Source organism: Schistocerca piceifrons, chromosome 1, assembly GCF_021461385.2.
Source record: "Schistocerca piceifrons isolate TAMUIC-IGC-003096 chromosome 1, iqSchPice1.1, whole genome shotgun sequence".
Taxonomy (NCBI): Eukaryota; Metazoa; Arthropoda; class Insecta; order Orthoptera; family Acrididae; genus Schistocerca; species Schistocerca piceifrons.
In genome coordinates this window covers 1,032,235,223-1,032,254,842 of record NC_060138.1, presented here as the reverse complement: position 1 = coordinate 1,032,254,842, position 19,620 = coordinate 1,032,235,223, and the positions used below count along the sequence as shown (strand labels likewise).

The 19,620-nt window shown below is 38.2% G+C and overlaps 1 protein-coding gene across 2 annotated transcripts in view; it reads right to left on the bottom strand.

Annotated features, from left to right (window-relative positions):
• Positions 1-11,774: 11,774 nt before the first annotated feature.
• The window catches only part of LOC124724436 (mitogen-activated protein kinase kinase kinase 4), a 209,989-nt gene continuing 202,143 nt past the window's right edge, over positions 11,775-19,620 (bottom strand). For both annotated transcript variants that reach the window (XM_047248448.1, XM_047248449.1), the window contains exons 19-24: positions 19,351-19,538; positions 18,511-18,679; positions 13,154-13,276; positions 12,901-13,007; positions 12,492-12,671; positions 11,775-12,238 (exon numbers count right to left, since the gene is read on the bottom strand). In XM_047248448.1, coding sequence (XP_047104404.1) covers positions 12,155-12,238; positions 12,492-12,671; positions 12,901-13,007; positions 13,154-13,276; positions 18,511-18,679; positions 19,351-19,538 — 851 coding nt within the window. In that variant the 3' untranslated portion in view covers positions 11,775-12,154. The remainder of the gene's footprint in view (positions 12,239-12,491; positions 12,672-12,900; positions 13,008-13,153; positions 13,277-18,510; positions 18,680-19,350; positions 19,539-19,620) is intronic.

Genomic DNA, 19,620 nt, shown 5'->3' with positions numbered 1-19,620 from the left:
TCATCTTCATGATCCTTACGTGAAATGAAATTTGGTGGCAGTAGCATCAATCTGCAGTCTGGCACAAATGCCAGCTCTCCAACTTTCCTCAATACCGTTTCCCAAAAATAATGTCTTCTTCTGTCCAGGTATTCTCATCGAGTACACAGACTACTTCCGTGATACTTGTGAGTTGATCAAACCTATTAGTAACAAATTGAGTAGCACATCTCTGAATGATTTATGTCTTACTTTAATCTGACCTGTTGAGAATTCCAAATGCTCTAGCAGTATTCAAAAATTGGCCACAAAATTGTTCTGTGTGTTATCTCCTCTTCCTAAAGTTCTCCCAGTAAATCAATATCAACAATTCGGTTTCCTTATCATCAACCTTATGTGTTTGTTCCATTCCGTGGTGCTTTGCAACTTCACACTTACATTTAACTGACGTGACTGTTGTAAACAGTGCATCAGTCAAGTTGTATGCCAATGTTACAGGATTGTTTATCCTACCCATCTGTACTAGGTTGCACTTAATATTCAGAGCAAGCTGCCATTCGTCACACCAAACAGAAATTTTGTCTAAGTTGTTCTGTATTGTGCTACAGTCACTCAATGATTACACTTTCCTGTACAATGCAGCATTGTCAGCAAACAGCTGCAAATTCCTGCTCATCCTATCCATCAGAGCATTTATGTACAGGAGTTGTCCTGTTATACTTTCCTGGGGCGATACTGACAATACCCTTCTGTCGATAAACACTCATGATCCAGAACAATGTACTAGGTACATTTACTTAAAAAGTCCTCAAGCCCTTCACATACCTAGTATATTCTGTTCTGTATACTTGGACTTCTGTTAACAGTCTACAGTGTGGCACTATATAAAAAGCTTTTCTGAAAATCTAGAAATATGGAATCCACCTGTTGCTCTTCATCTATTGTTCGGAGATATCATTTGAGAAAGAGGCAAGTTTAGTTTCGCACAAGGTGTTTGTTGGTTTGTGGATATAAGCTTTTCTCCCTCAAAGAAATTTATTATATTTGAACTTAGTTTATGCCCAAGAATTCTGAAGTGAAACAATGTTAAGTATGAAACTTCCTGGCAGAGTAAAACTGTGTGCTGGGGAGAGATTGGAACTTGGCATGTTTGCCTTTCACAAACAACTGCTCTACTGACTGAGCTGTCCAAGCACGACTCATGACCTGCTCTCAGTTTTACTTTCACTAGTATCTCATCTCCTACCTTCCAGACTTAGTAGAAGTTCTACTGCAAATCTTTCAGGACTAGCATTCCTGGAAGAAAGGTTATTGCAGACAGGTTGTGAGTCACGCTTGGATAACTCAGTTGGCAGAGCACTTACCCGCAAAAGGCAAAGGTCCTGAGTTCAAGTCTTGACGTCGTGTACAGTTTTAATCTGCCAGGAAGTTTCACATCAGCGCAAACTCCAATGCAAAGTGAAAAATTCATTCTGGGTTTTAAGGTTATTGGTCTTTAATTTTGTGGGTCCAGTCTTTTACCCTTTTATTTGTTTTCAACTCTTTCAGTTGCTTCTCAACATTGAGGATGCCTATTACTATGTCCTCCGAATTGGAGACAATGTGTTGGTCAAATTACGTTATGTCTGTACAACCATTCTGCATGAATAATTTTTTTTTTTAAATGTGAGATTTAAAACATCAGCTTTCCAATTTCTGCCTTCTACTGCCACACCAGAATGTATATGAGTGACTGAATAGAAGCTCACGAGTTATGATGTAGTTGAGCAAAACTCCACAATGATCCAAAAAGGTACAGTTACAGAGCACAAAATGTTTTATACCAGATTATTAATATCTGGTCAGTAATGACTATCTTCAGGCCAGAGTACATTCAGTTTGCTTATCACATTTAGTCTGAGCCGTTTAACATATGCTGATTTGGTGTGATTAGAATTGTGTGTACTCAATTCTGAGCACTGTCTTCGTTGACCACAACTAATATCTTGTATGAAACATGTTGTGATCCTTAACAGGAATAAATATGTATGAACAGAAGCTCTCAATCCTCTTAGTGATTTTATGTGGGGGCCAGAATTTTCTAGGATTCTTGGCAAGATCTTCTGCTAACGCATGATGGTGTATGATGAGGTTGTTGGATGCTTTGCACATCGAACTTCTTATACATGCACAAATTTTTACAAAGTTCATTCAGATGAAACCTGGTCAGTGCATCTACCTTTGCCTTACACGTAAGGTGGCACCACATAACTGCAGATAAGGTGGCACCATCTATTTTGTAGAGTGACTGACGCATGCGCACCGTTTGATGTTGCATAGTGCCAGTATGGTTTCATGCCGAAGAAAAGGTGGTCACACAAGTTACCGTCCACTACCGAACATGCAGGCAAGTAAGTAAGAATGAGGAGTGATTCAATTTTTGGCGGTGGGAGCTGGGAGCCATGAAATGTATCGACAGACGAAGGCTGTGTATGGTGAGCACAGTCTGGATCGTTCAAGTGTTGAGGGATGGTGCAAACAATTCCTTGAGGGGCGCAAGCCACTGGAAGTTGATCCTCATCCTGGACAAGCTCATCATGTCATCACATTGGAAATGGTTGCAGAAGTGAATGCTTTAGTCTTGGACAACTGCAGAATCACTGTGGACGAGATCCATCGGTTACTGGGTATTAGCGTGGGCACTGCCCACATCACAATGCATCAACACTTGAACTTTCGAAAAATCTGTGCGCAGTGGGTTCCCCACCAATAGACCCCCAAACAGCACAGTACTCGAATGGCACTGTCTTTGAGTCATCTGTTACATTATCATGAGGAGGAATATGGCTTTCTGTCGCATAATGTCACAGGTGACGAAACAGGGTGTCAACATTTTGAACTGGAAAGCAAGCATCAGAGCAAGCAATGGAAACATGCGACTTCACCATCTCCAAAGATATCCAAGGCCGTGCACACCAGTTCCGTCTGGTAAGGTCATGATGTCCTCCTTTTTTTGACCACAAGGGCTTGCTGCTCGTCGAGAGCCTGGAACGGGAACCACCATCAGTGCCCAACATTATCAAGCCACTTTACAGAACCTTACACAAGCCATTCACTCGAAACACTGAGACATGTTGTCCACCGGCTTTATCCCCCTGCATGATAATACCCGCCCACACAGGGCCAATGCGGCGAAGATGACACTGCAGCAGTTTTGGTGGGAAACTGCTGGAACACCCACCGTACAGTCCCAACCTTTCACCGTGTGACTTTCGTGTGTTTTTAACTCTAAAACAAGCTATTCACAGACATTGATTCACAATGGAAGACGAAGTATGTGACTGGGTTCAGGCCTGGATCCGACAGCAGCCTACTAGCTTCTTCAAGGATGTAATCAACCGGTTTGTGTTACAATGGAATAAATGTGTCAACAGTTTTGGCGACTATTTTCAAGTATGTGTACTGTGTATAGCTACGTTTCTCTGAGTTACTAAAATTGTTGCCATTACCTTACACTAGTGACCCGGTTTCATTTGAATGCCCCTTATACTAGCTTTGTGCTGTTGACATTTTCTGAATTTTTGTTATTAAACCATGGTGGAGTCTTTTCTGTCTTTAATCCTCTTGTTCATCATATTGGAACTATGCAAACAACTGTTTATCTGCTCTTTGCAGCATAAAAACTCTCCTAGACTTCTTGATATAGTTATTAACTTCAGTAACCATTATGGCTATGGTAACATTGTAACACTAATCCCCGTTTCTATACTGAGTATCGATAAAGTCAGGTGTCAGGCCTATTTGTAGCTACAAGGTCTAAAATATTTTCAATACACATATGTTGCCTCACTAGTTGCTCAAGGCAGCTTTCAGAGAAAGTGTTCAGAACTTCTTCACAAGACTGTGTGTCTGTACCACCTGCAACAATCCAGAAACATCCCATCCATACTCGGTAAGTTAAAGTTGCCTCTACAGCACGTTCAACGTACTTTCAAGCTTCTGCGCAGAGACTTTTTTTGAATGCTTCTGCAATTGTTACATTACAATCATTGTTGTTGTTGTGGTCTTCAGTCCTGAGACTGGTTTGATGCAGCTCTAGGTGGACGGAAAAAGATCCAATGATTAATTTGACTTCAACTAGAGCAGTTACTCATGTCCAGATAACTTCGCAGTCAGATTCAGTTTCAACCTCACTAGTCATAACATTTTTGTCGGTGCAGTGTACGCCCCCAGCTTTCCCCTCCTCTGAACTCCAACCTGTCTTTCTGATTACATTTCACTCCTAATTGAATATTCTGGAACTTTTTACTGTGGTTCTCATCCAGTTTCTGGTTCCCAGCATAACTTGAACACGACAGCTGTCCTAGCGAATGATAAACACAGGAACTTTATTAAAAATACTCCAGCAATTTACTGTTAAAATTTTGACATTCGAAGTGTGTGTACCTTGTATCTGATCACATTTTACTCTCTGCCAATTGACTGGCAAGCGTTGATCAGAGATCTTCAAACTACTGTCCATCTCCTAACAAAAGGCCATGTGCACTCCACATGTGTTCTGCAACCCAAACAGCCGCTTTCTCGTTTCAAGGCCGAATTCACACTGCTCGCAACACGATGCTGAACCAAGCTGAGCAATGACACACAGAAATCTTGTGGCAATGGACGGGCTTGGTTTAACAATGGAACAGCCTGGTACACCTTTAGATTGCGAACGGAGCCAAGCGATGTGAAGCGATGTAGTGACAAGCAGGTTTGTGTTTTGTGCGATTGTATGGAGTGGTTTCTTGCAGTGGACATTGAAAGGTTCATTAATAATGTGCATTACCACCCAGAAAAACAAACACAACAAAAGGTATCTGGTATACCAAGCTTGGAATGAAGTAGCTCAAGATTGTGGAGCAGACTGTAAGTACACAATTTAAAATAAATAACTACAAAAGCATGAGAAGTAAGTAACACAAAAAAGTGTTGTGTATTATCACATCTAACTTATTTATAGATTTTATCGTTACGACAAAGAAATTGATTCCTACAATAGTTACAGTATTCAATAAACTGTCATGAAATATGTTTGCATTAATGATTGTTGACATAGAGACTTGACTCCAAGGCAGATGAACAACAATGCTTTACACAGGGAAAGAACCAGATTTCAAAACAAAGACATACAATTGCCAGCGGCTGTTACCGACACACAGACTGTTTCAGATGATGAGAGCATCTCATCGTCTTTTCAAGTATCTCAGAAAGTTCCAAGACCTGCATTTCAGTACCTTCACCATACTCTCCCCATACAAAGACAACCAAAGTAAGAGGCCAAGGAAATCTGCAAACAAATTGAGAGTTGCTAAATATAGAAAAATGAAAGCTAAGGATTATTGAGCAATGAATGTCAAAATAGGAATTTCAAGATGATAGTTATCATGCAGTTTTTTTTCCATTATGTGAAAATTATGACCTGAAACTCAGTTGAGAGCTAGAATTAACATGCAGTAGATTTTAGGAAGTGTTATAACATTCAACCCCTTCCACTGCACATTCTTTCATGTCACGTTATGGACCTGAAAATCCTCAAACTGAAAGTGTTATTTCAAACCCCAAGCATATCGAAACTTTGATGCTTTACATGAACTCTTGAGAACATGTTTCATCTCCGTTTCAGCTATGTTATAATTTATAAAATGTGGTGGCTATATCACAAATTGAAAATTTATGATAGTGAAAAGTGTTTTGTTGACTTAATGATGTGTACTTACCTGAGGGTGACCATAAGTTTCTCTTCAGTGGTAATAGCCTTCCCGTAATTTTTGTTTTGCTTCTGTGATCTAAATGAAACAGATGACACTGTACTCACTCTGAAATAATTCTAAAATTTATCTTCAATTTTTCTCAAGTCAGCATACAAATGATGAAATTCTGCAACAGTCCTCTTCTTCTACTTTATTTTATGCATCCATTCATGACTGTCTGAATTCTAAGAGCACTGTGTTTTATCAAAAATGTATCTGTTGGGTTGACGACAAATAACATCATGCCAAGACTGTTCAGCAACTATTACTCCTCACTTGCCAGATCACGCCATCACTTTACTTTGTGGATACTGCTTCACTTCGCATTGCATCACCTGCAGTATGAATGCTCCATTGCACCACATCGTTTTGGGGAATCTGCTTCGCATCACGTTGTATTGCATGCTGTGTAAATTCTGGCCCTGACCTGTCTAGGAAAACCTACAATTTGTCACTTAATAATGCAGGCTCAGAAAGACAAGGAAACATGAAAATGGGTGCTGACATTACTGATTCAAAATTATATGACTGTTGCTTTGCAGCTGGCACTAAAGTACACTATATAAGTCGGTTGACATTGGATAGAGGAAAGATGTACTAAACTCAGTATTTACACTGTGAAGAGGAAATCAGTTGCTAACTTGAGAATACTTCACGGCTGTCCAAAAATAAAAATCAACATCACATTTGCTCCAGGAATATTAGTTTTGAAAGCTGAAATGCAAGAAGCATGTTTTGCCATTTGGAGAATGCTGAAACATTTTGAGACAGTTAGACACCAATAGCACTCTTCTTTTCTCGTGCACAATGGCTAAGAACAGCATTTTACTCATTTCTAGAGGGGAAAGTTATTTTTCTTTCTTTTTATATATACATTAGCGATAAAAATTTTTGATTGTCACCACAAGTATGGTACCTATGCTTTATGTTTTATTTGTAGTAGCCTTGTATAATTACTTACTTACCTCTGCATGTAAGAAATGTGGGCGCGTTTGTTTCTTTATCTGATGAAGGACTTTGTCCAACAGCTGAATAATATCGTAAACTCTGTTTTTAAATATGCCTGTCTGTTGCTCAGTGCCTCATCTGTGTGTTGAATAGGAATATATCCTAATTCATACAGTTACTGCTATTACATCTCAGATTTTCCATTGTTCAATTGGTCCAAAAGTCTAGAAACACCCTCATAAAATCCAGATGGAGTAGCAAACAGTAAACCAAAGTTCCTATAAATGAGGAAGGTGGGGGGGGGGGGGGGGGGGGGGGGGGGACACTTACAAGCTATGTCAACAACACAGTGGCCATCTTGAAAAATGAAATGAAATGTCGAGTGGCTAGGGCCTCCCGTCGGGTAGACTGTTCGCCTGGTGCAGGCCTTTCGATTTGACGTCACTTCGGCGACCTGCGCGTCGATGGGGATGAAATGATGATGATTAGGACAACACAACACCCAGTCCCTGAGCGGAGAAAATCCCCGACCCAGTCAGGAATCGAACCCGGGACCTTAGGATTGACATTCCGTCACGCAGACCACTCAGCTACCGGGGCCAGACGGCCATCTTGAAAGCTGCTATCTTGGACTCAACTTGAAAATTTCCAACGGGAAGGTGATCATATGACATATCAGACACAGCAAGAATTTCACCAGAAAAACAATGTTTTGTTTTGAACATAGCTTTATTCTTCACGAGTTGCAACCAATTGTGTATGGCAGCAGTGACACATTCGGCTGTGTGAGCATTACGTACCAGAAAGGCATTAAGCCAAAGTTACACACTCCCGAGAAAAAACCAACAGTCACAGGAATGATTCGATATGCTATCCATTACCTCAGAGTGTTAACGGTATCATCTGAACAAAGTCTTGGTGAACTTTGACCAACACATCTGGCTGAATTTGACTGCATGCATCAACTAGATACAGTACTTCACCATAAATCACTGCTTTGACATGACACTACAGGTAAAAAACCAAAGGAGTTAAATTTAGTGAACATAGTGGCCACTCCACTGCACCCCTACAATCAATCCACTACTGGGGGAACTGCACATTCAGGTATGCCAGCACACTGTGTCAACAATGCGGCAGGACTCCACTGTGTTGGAAGAATCCCAGAAATTTGCCCTCCTCCATTAACAGTTAAGCAAACACCTCTTCATCCAACAACCTCAGATAACTACTGGCTGTTAATGAACCTTTTAAAAAAGGTTACACCAAACAACACACCAGACCATCACTTTTTGGCAACCAACCATTTTAGAAGCATCAATCCAGTGTAGATTTGTGTCTGACCAATACCTTTGATTCTGCTAGTTCACCTCACCATTGATAAAGGAACTAGCTTCATCACTGAACATACCTGATAGGGAAAACACGAGTTTATCCACAGTAGTTGTGTCACCCATCCTGCAATAAAATTCACAGAATTGAGGTACGGTTAACACCACATTCTTGCGACAGGCGACGAGTGCTCCATTGCGGACTCTTGCTAAATGGTGCCAACACACTCACTGTTGTTGCTTCATTGGTGGCAGATTTTGGGCTTCCAGCTTTCAGTTTATTAGCAATGGAACCTGTTGTCCAGAATTTAGCCAAACGTTTGGCAACTGCACTGTGAGCAAAAGGTTGTATGGTTGGGTGGTGACTGTTGAAATCTTCAGCAATGACCCATGTAATGTTACGCATGTTTAGGCGAGCTAATCAGCCACCCAGTATTGATACAAGGTAAGATGTATTTGTGGTATGGCTGAACACTGCCGGGCCCAAGTCCCATGGCATGCCATAGCAGTTCCAACTTCTGGCTAGCTGATGGGTACGGACGAGTCCAGGTACAAAGACTAGCAGCATCACCTGAAATGGGGAAAATCTCTTATCTGGGAATTTGGATGGCTGTTAATTGCACAGCCTTTGTGCAGCATATGCTTCCAAAAATGGCAGCGTGTCAAAAACTCTTAAAGATGACCAAGTTACAGTTCTTTGAGATTAGACAATAACTAACAGTCAAATAGTAGTGCAAATCTGAATACACCTGCTATCTCAGAAAAATGAGGCACATCCAATGACAACAATATTTCAATATCTTCAAAACTACAGAAGTTAATATTTCACAGTGAATAGACATTTTCACAATGAACCTCTGAATTAACAACTTTTAAATACTTTGTGCAGTTTCAACATGCAATATCTCAGATGACACTTATAGTAAAACTATCTCTCTGTAAGCTATGTACCTTTATTTCTTGAGTTATTATGTCTTTCATATCTTTATTGCACAAATGTTTGTCAGAACATCGTCTTCTTCACACTTACACATAAAATGAATGCTTCTCATTTTGTTATATGTGTGTACTTATTTCATGAACAGTTTACTATTTATCAGAAAATTTATGTAATTGTTGATTGCAAATGCTATTAAAAATTATACTAATTTAAAAGTGGTCAATCACGTGTCCTTGGACATGACAGTTGAAAAAAGAATCAAAAGATGCTTCTGTTGAGAAGGCATAAATAATTGTTTAAATAATTTTTAATGACAGTTCATTGCCATTTAACGTGAGCACACTTTCACAAGAACACTAGCTTATTTAATTATGAACACACTTTTTTATTTGTAATTATTGTGAATGGCCCGAGTGTGATCAAACATTTATATTATTTCTTTATTTAAATTTTGTTGTAATGTATTAGTTTAGTCTGGGAAATGGTCAAAGTTGAGTCAATTGATGTCTACAGCATGTAAGAATGATGTATTTTTGGTGGGGATGGTCTTCAGCCTCTGGGAAAGCTGACGGTAGCGGAACATTACGGGAGTCAAATGAAGACTGGGACTTTTGCAGTGAAAGCTCAGGGGAGCGATTCTGGTCACTTTAAGTTGAGTGCTGGAAGTAAGCAGACCTGCCTATGGTAACTTGCATGATTCAGTTGTATAGGTGACTGATACTGGGTGGTGAACGGCCGCTGCAATACTCTTAACTTTTGAAGGGACTTCATATTTCGAGAGGTCTGAATGTGCTACAGAGTAGCACTCTGACTTTTTCAATTGTGCTACACAGCTGACAACAGGCAGCGTATGGATGACTATTCTTCATACTGTGTGTGTTGATGTGTGAATAATTATACTGAACTCTTAACTGTATTGAGCTGATGCATATTTCGTGTATTGCGATCACAAAATGGACTTAGTTTTCATGTATATGTTTGATTAGAATTTAGTCTGGAGATTTTGCTATCATTCTCATAACACTTTCAGTGATAACATTACTGCATTTGGTAAGGGTATTTTTTGTCTGTATTTTAAATGAATATCATAAGACCACTTCCTGTTTATTCATGATGTCCTTTCTTGAATAAACATTATTCAATATAATTCTTTGTTGTCTACATCAATTACAGACATTAGAATAGAACTTTTATTTTGTATTTCTGTATTTTTATTACCTTGTAGTTCTAGCCAATGCATCGACTATGACTGCAGGATCACAGCTAAATGTTGTTATTTGCATTGAACTGGATGCAGGGTATGAAAGCAGACATGCTCAGCTCAACCCTATGACTACATCGAGCTATTATTTTTAAACAGTACCGTGCACAGCCTAACTACCTAAGGTACAAGCATTACCAGGCAAAGTCGCAACTGGTTTGCTTGTATGGGATGCTGTCCGGAAGAGTGACTACTCAGCAGCAACTGTTAGGAATCATTGCTCCCATGTGCTTCACTCTCCTGACATCAAGATGATGATGATTTGTTCATGTGTTGATGACATTTTTGCAACCTGTAAATGAGGAAGCAACAGTTAAAATGTGAGCATGAATAAATGCTACCTAACATGTTAATGTTACCACATGTAACATGTCAGGCATGGGAATTGCACTTTGCACCATTTAGAACTCCAGTTGATGCTTATTTGGTAGGTAACACTCATTATGCTGAACTCTACCACTGCTGCAACACATAACTGGTTATAACTCAAGAATGAATAAAACTATGTTCAAACAAACAATTTCATCATTTTTCTGGTGAAATTCTGTGTCCGATATGTCACATGACCACCTTCCCATTGGAAATTTACATATTGGATGCAAGATGGCAGCTTTCAAGATGGTCGCCATGTTGGTGACATAGTGTGTAAGTTTTTCTCACTCCTCTTTCTCATGTGCAGGGACATTGTTTTAATGTTTGCTAATCCATTTGGATTTTATGAGGGTGTTTGCTGAACTTTAACTTTAGACCACCCTCTACATTTTTAGACATGCACAAGGACATAAAAAAAAGACAGAACTTTGTTAGGACAAATCCTTTTCTAAGCTACAATATACACCTGCTCCCCCCCTCCCACACACACACACACACACACACACACACACACACACACACACACACACACAGGTGGCTACATTGTATGTCCAATATGCATTTCATTCAGGATTTATTTCTGGTTTCAGTCAACTTACAACTTAAACAATGTTAATACGTGAGACTCAGTTCTGGGACTTTGCCCCTTTAAGATCTCTGCAGGCCCACTCATATTTCTCTAGTCTAAAAACCCACAGTGTTCACCAGAACTTTCTCTTCTATTCATATAGCCAATTCCTGTGTACAGTGCATGCCTGACCCTTATATGGGGTCCCTTTAAATCTCTTCTCAATTAACTGAAGCCAAGCTGAAAGGAAGGAGCGCCACACAAAAATGGCGTCAATAACCAATCAAGTGCCCACAATGTACCACAGTTAAGGTACAAATTTGTGAAAATCAGTAGATTTTCCCGGTTACATAAATATCATAATGTTACACAGAAAATACATTTGCTGTATGATGTAAAATGAACCTTTAGCTCTCATATTTAAAAAGCAGCTCATTTCACATTTAACAATGTCTGTAATTGTTACTGTGTGCACTAAAGTTTTCTCCTTTTTGGACACTAGTAAACCAACAATAAGCACAAACAAATGTGAAACAAAATCATTAAAATGGTTCTCACTCATGTTCATCTACATACATTCTTTAATCTTAAGGAAACCACAAACTTCCAAACATCAAATTTTATTTCTTAAAACATACAAGACTGTCTGGCAAATATAAATACACATAAACATGTACTCCAAATACATAGGACATATTTTATCACAAAATAACATTATGACTATATACACATGTTCAACTGACAACAATGTAGTACACAAAAGCAATATTAAACATGTCACAGCATGTTTCTGAAGACAGTTCACTACCATAAAAAGGAACTCCACAATACCACCTCTACAAGCCCAGTAAAAATTACTGTCTTTCTGGCATCTTCAACTTGATCACTCTATGAAACAATCAACAGGTACAGAAATATATTAATTTTGTGTGTCAGCAGAACAGTATTCATTGTTCCGTGACGAAATGTTGCAGTTCATTCTTTTTAAAGAATCCTTGGGTTGATTTTTAGGTAATCTTCAAACATAGATGGTAATGTTGAGGACAGATACTCTTCATCTAGGTCCACCTGCAAATTAACACAAACACAGAAGTCTTTACAACAAGTGGAAACAACATACAATTAAAATTCCCCTCTCAATTATGACTGTATGTACCTGCCACCCCCACCCCGCACCAACACACACACACACACACACACACACACACACACACACACACACACACACTCTCTCTCTCTCTCTCTCTCTCTCTCTCTCTCTCTCTCTCTCTCTCCACATTTTATGTGGGTGATTACCACTGTAATATATTAAATAACTTACTCTGACAAATGTGTGATAAAGGAGCTCTTTGGCTGTTGCACGCCTCCGTGGATCATGTTGTAAACAATGGTCCACAAATTTGTGACCCTCTTCAGACAGAGTGGGAGGAGCACTTGGAGTTTCACCCATGCCAACTTTGTACATGATTTGGTAGTTGGAGTCGTACTCTGGCCAAGGTCTCTGCAGGGGAAAAAAAAAAAAAAAAAAAAAAAAAAAAAAAAAAAAAAACTCAAATGCTTTTATCAAGTAATGACTGTAAAAATAATAACTTTTTATGTATATAAAGTTTACTGTTCACTTACCAAGATGCTAACATTACTCAAAAACTTACAAAAATGACACTTTATGCACAATAATCAATATCTTTTTAAGTAAAGCGTCCACAAACTGAAATAATAGCTGTACTTACTTTTCCAGAAGCCATTTCAACAACAACACATCCAAGAGACCATATATCAGCTGCCCTGCCATGGCCTCCTGTATCAGTCTTCGTGAAAACTTCAGGGGCCATGTACGCTGGAAGCAGACAAATACCCATACAGTGTTTACAAACAGTGAAATCTCTTGCAAGCAAAAAATAACTTCTTAAGACAAACAGTCCCAGTATTCCAGTTAAACGTTATTCAAATACTCTTCTTGATATTGGAATTAAATATACCAACCCTGAGTCCCCACAAATCCTTGAAGTTCTCCTGGCATTGTTGTATGGGCTTTAATCTTGACTGCTGAACCAAAGTCACCCAACTTGAGATGGTTGCCACCACCAGTCAGGAATATGTTTGCACCTAATGACCAAAGATACTAATTTAATTCTTCTGCACAGCATTTTTATACACTAAATAAGTTTAGTACCCTCCTTCTGCCCAACATGTGAGAAGACCACTTTACCTTGCTTCCTGAACTGAGTTGTAATATTGTGTGTTAAATGTTATGTAACTGTTTTGCTTATCAGATCATCTGTCCACAATTTCTGAATACATTAGACCAAGCAATATTTCCATACTAGTAAATATACATTGCAATTTCATTAAAAATGACAAAATAAAAGAAAATGTCCAGCTGCTGCTAAGGAAGTGACTGTGATTCTGGGAAATATTAAAAGCAATATTTGAATCCTGGATTGTGCTTCTGCTAAGTGTTGAGGTAGCCGTCTGAAAATGTCTGTCTATATGTACAGAACATTAATTTCAAAACGAAAAAAAAAAATCTCGACATAGTAAATCAGTGACTTGTTTGGATTTTACATGCAACAGAAAGCATAGTCATTCACAGAGTCACTCATGTTCTACAGTACATCAACAATCAGTGCTTTTGTTTTTACAAATGTAACCAATTGTAACACAAAATGTGGCATCATTTTTTTACAACCAAATTATCACATACACTTCACATGCTCTGCTTCTACTCAACTAAACTTATTAGAGGGTCTTGTAAAGGACTTTTATTGGTTATACTATTTCACAGAATCAAGTCTTTCACTTTCATGACATTTTATGGTCTGATGGCAGGCAATGGCTACCTTGAACTGATATGACCATAACAACAACAACAACAACAACAACAACCACCACCACCACCATCTGATCTTTGGCTATTTTGAAACACTGTGCCTATCATACATTTGTTTCTGGCCTCAATCATACCAAAAGCAGGCACTTCAGTAGCAGTTTTTCATTAAAGCTTTATAGATACATGCTGTTTTCTGAGGCAGCCATTTCAGAGTCACAAAAACATTGAAGCACGACAGAGTAAATACGTTCTGTAAAGACAAAGGCAGAGTGTGTGGATGGCACTTAGTGATGTTTCAGTGTTCAGATAACTATTTGCTTACAACATTCAAATTTTAGCATCTTTCTGATAGCATCATGTATTCAGCTGTTCACATAGTTTCCTTCACAGAATTTGTCTACAATTTCATGAAATTATGACAATTCTTATACTTGACAAATTGTTTGCTCTTATTTAAAAATACACAATGCTGTTGAGAGTTAGGTCTGTTATTATGCTGAATGATCTGTCACTACAAATAAATATTTTTGCAGTCAGTATCCTAAGAGCACAGAAAGAAAATAAGTTGTCAAACACAAACAGCACTCTTCTACATTTGGCAACTGTTGCTCCTCCTCCTGTAGTTTAGTAAGCCCATCTGATTCTGTTTGAGATTCACATACAGCTTTCCTTACTGAGGTTGGAATGCTAGGGATCTCAAATTGGGTGGATAATGAAAATCATTAAGTTCAGGCACAAAAAGTTCTTTAATGAAATTTAGCAATTTTGCTTTGTAATCATTATGTTAACTGTGGTAAATAGCCAGAGTTGCCTAATCTCTCTTGCTCTTTCTCTGATCAAGTTTCTTTAACCATGAATCTCTAGCAAATATTACAAAGAACTCCTTCCACTAGCTGCAATAAATTCTACTCTCATTCAGTTGGGCAATGATCTATTGCTGCATTCTCTTCAGATATGTGGCCATGTATGAGTGTCTGTGTTCTTAATTCCTTACTGTCTTTCCTTCTTAAATCCTCGTGCAGTATTTATTTGTCTTCTCTTTATTTATATCATGTTCCTTGGACCATAATTGTTGTAGAATGTCCAGAAGGGCTGATACTGAAGTTCTAAAAACACCATGCTGTCGAACGTGTTTGGAAAGTAATCCTCCATTTATGAGAATTATTCTAGAGGACTGCTGTAATGATAATGTTGCACAAAAAAAATAAATAAATAAAAACATACACAACAAAATTTACTGTATTTTGAAAATAAATCACTTGGCTATTTAATATTACTTCTTATTTAAACTCAAAGAATAATTAAAATGCTCTGTAAAATGAAGTGAATTTAACTGGTAAACTCATTAGCCCAATGGTTCTTAATCTGTACACACATTTCTTTTGTTTTTAAAAAATATTATGTCAAGTATTTATATTCCAATAAAAAAAAGCCTCTTTAGGATCCCTTTCATATCATACTGCACTTTCTGTATGATAACATTTAGCAAATAATATAATATATATTTCTTAATCACCTGTCACCATCCTCACTGCTGATCACCTTTTTGTTGCTATGAAACTCAATAATTAGGTGCATGTCAAAACACTAGTAGTTGTATTCTGATAGAATCACAAATACATTGCCTTCAACATTACTACACTTGCCTTCAACATAATTACTGCACACACATGGGCCACACACAAAATTACAAATATAAATCAATAGCAACAGCAGAGTGTACCATCACTTGATACCTAGAGTGTACCAATGAAATTCCTTTTGCAACCTCCTCTACATCATTCTCATCAATAGTGAGACACCCAGTTGCTGCTCAAGCTTTTTGTCAGCATGATGGTCACTAAATATTCAGTAATGATGAATGGATACAGGAGATGTGCCTACATTTGTAAAACTAGATCCTTTCACATATGACAACAAAACAACACAATGGTAATGACCTAGTATCTGCTTTGGCATTCTGGTGATTTTGAAAGAAAAGGAAAATAGATTACTGTCAAACAGTCCAACAATGAACTCATTATGGTCTCACACAAAGTACATTTATTCAAATATGAATCTATGGGTGTGCTGAACAAGTGCAGAATCATTTCTAGGACAATATAATACTGCAATAATGCACACAGCTTGGAGTTGTTGGATGTCATTTTAAGAGACAGTATCTGCACTAATTTTACCTATGGTTGCAACTGGTCAAGGGATGTTATTAGTAATACATACCAAACCAAATGTTACTATCTCATTTCACAGACATACTCATTTGGGGATAGGTCTGATGACTGTGTTGATCAGGAAAGCTGACAAATGTCTTGGCGAGTGTGTGCAAGGACATTGTTTTATTGGAAGAAAACAGCTCCCTGACAAGTTGTGAATGGCTACAGAATGGGCTTCCCCGCTTGTTCTATCTGTGAAGTTCATGCAAAGAATGATTGTTCATTGTCACTGAGCTTGAATTTCTCTGATTGTTGCCATCATAGACACTGTATGGGATATAACTCAGAGAAAGTAACATGCTAGCTGACTCTCTTCTTGAGACATGTATTCGCAGATAGACTTCATGATATACATTGCATCTTGCCGTATCTGCTACTGAAGTTGGAAGAGAAATTTCCAAACAAACCTGGGACAAAACACATTGCCATTCATTGTATCGTTTCAACATCCTATGTTAAACCAATCTGGTAAAATCAGACTAATCAGCAAATGAGAGTTTCATAAACTACCTCTTAATGGATGAAATAATTTTCCTTAGGATTCTTGCAATGACTCTCACTCTGGCATTTCACTTTCCCATAACTAGTTTTCTGTAGCATTCCACTTGAAACTGCTGTGGATACATACAGCGTAAAATACAGCACCCACTCACATATAGCAGATAAATGTGTGGAGCACAGAAATAATTAACAGTAAACAGCATTCACACCAGCTTTCGGAGATTAGCTCCAATTCTAGTGCTAGTAAATACACACATATACCCCCCCCCCCTCTCGCTCTCTCTCTCTCTCTCTCTCTCTCTCTCTCTCTCTCTCTCTCTCTCTCTCACAACCACACACACACACACACACACACACTCGCGCTTGCGTGCACACATTATCATGGTCATGCCAAGATTACTGTCTCACTGTGGCTACTGGAATGTACGTTTGGATGTCTGCATGGTTGTGTGTGTGAATGTGTGTAATGCCACCAGAAGAAAAGCTAATGCTCGAAAACTAATGTGAAAACTATTTTCTGTTGAAGAGTTTCTGTACTTCACACACTGATCCACTATAGGTGAGTAATTGCCTTTGCCTTATTTTATGTATTGCTCCATTCAAGAATTTCCATTATTCTTACTCATCCTGATAACATACTAAGATATCTTACAGCTGAAACTGTTTCCAGCAACTGACAATGAGCTGTTCAATAGGGCCCTGCACCAACCGAGTATTGATTCACTGAAAGTCTTCCTGCACCTCAAAAAATTTTCTGGTGGCGTAACTTTTCTATAAGCAACAGTATCATCCACAGACAGTCCAGAATTATCCACCATGTCATTTTATGTACTTTGAATGGGTGCTTCAGTGTTCCCTAGACAAACAGAAAAATTGTAGTGTCATCTAGAATAGTACTCTCTACAGACTAATCCCCGAGTTGGGCCCATGTACTGCAACATGATACACTCGAGTAATTGTTATTCAGTTGATGGTACACCTACAAATGACCATCGCCGATGACAAGACAAAATCTAATCACTAAATACAACCGTTTGTTTTCATCCATCTGGATGAGTCTTTTGCAACATCACTGGAGGTTTGATGATGAAATGAAACAGAAGACCTGATGATCTTGAAAGGCACAATTGAGGCCATATTCACCCTAATTTGTGCCATAGCTGCTGTTCAATCAGCAATTATGAAATGTCCAATGTGGCTATCCTAGCATGAATACGACTACAACAGTTGCTCAGAACCACGACAACAGGCGCATACACTTCCTTTGACTAACAGCAGCCAAAATGCCATATAGTGGACATTTATTGATCAACATGTTGGTCCACAGGACCATGAAATTATTTCACTGAAAAAATATTTACTGATGTTTTCTGTGATGTTTACTGTTCACCTATGATGCTGGAAATGACTCAACTCTTCTGGCAACTCTAATGCAGTTCTATGGTTTAATGTTATCAAGAGCCATAAATAATTCCTACAATGCCTAAAGCATAGTGCAGTGAATCACTGCTTCAAATGCCTACTATCAATGCTCCATGTACATTGGGCTTTTCTACCTCACATCTTTGGAGATGTTCATTTGCGTATTCCTCTAGTATATTTATGCACTACGTAAGTTTTCCCCAAGTTATTTCTTTGGCAGTAGGTAAGTGATTCTCAGTGGATCAAGACACTATTCCCTTTAATAATTATCAAACAATAAAAATGTGACACATTATATAGCCTCAATGGTAACTTGTACAGACTGCAACAAAATGTTTCGATAAAAAAAGGAAATATATGAGAGAGATACTTACTTTTGATATCTCTATGTACAATGCCATGATCATGTAAAGTTTTTACAGCTTGTAACAGCTGATAAGTGTAACGACGGATTAAGCCTTCAGGTAAACCATTTTCAGTAGCAGCTACTAGGCTCTCCAGAGTCCCCTCAGCACAAAACTCCATGAAAATCAGCATCTCATCCTTGAAAGAAAGTAAGTTAGTTATTTTTTATATATGAACAATACTGACAACTGTAAAATTAATAGCAACAGACACTAAATTTCAATTCTGTCCCCTTTTGATGATCGCCCCCTAAATGATGTCAAATTCAGGTAGCAGTACAACACAAAATTAAACAAAGAACACTGAAAAAATGAATGCATGTACAAAATGGAGTCTATATGTTTATTCTTTTTTTACATACCTGGAAATGCTTAATTAGCAAGAGGTTCGTTCACTAAGCCAATCATTAAACTGAACTACTTGCAGAATGCACATACATAATTTCCGGAAAAAAACCAAATCAATAAATGCAATGTGCCTTAGAATCTGGGGAATAATGAATAAAAAACAAGTCTCACTTACTACCACAGAGCAGCAACAATATTTACAAGCAATGGCAGAAAGTTTAATATATTCCTGCGAAACAGGGCACATAAATTTGTTTAGTGATGTTAATTATTGAAAACAATAATAATAAGCATTCACTCTATTTTGTCTTACCTCCAGATATTGTGGTCAGTTAAAAGTGCTATAGGACATATAGCTCAATTCCAAAACTTAAATACATCATAGGACAGGAGCAGAAAATGTCAAACCACAACCAGATGGAACACAAAAAGCCAAATAATATTTAAGTGTATTACACTTACAATATGAATTTCCACACCATAATATCGCACAAGTCCTGGGTGTTGTATTCCTTCAAATATACGTAATTCTTCAGCAACCCGGCGAATCGTACGATGATCATTTGGTTGCAGCTGAATTTCTTTCATAGCCATTAATTCACCAGTCTGGTTGTTAACAGCTGTATAAACCTTTCCAAATCTGCCCTGACCTAAAAAACAAGAAATGAGCATACTTGAGAATATATGTTTCTCACTCACAGAGATCTTGAGGAGTGTAAAATACAAACTGTG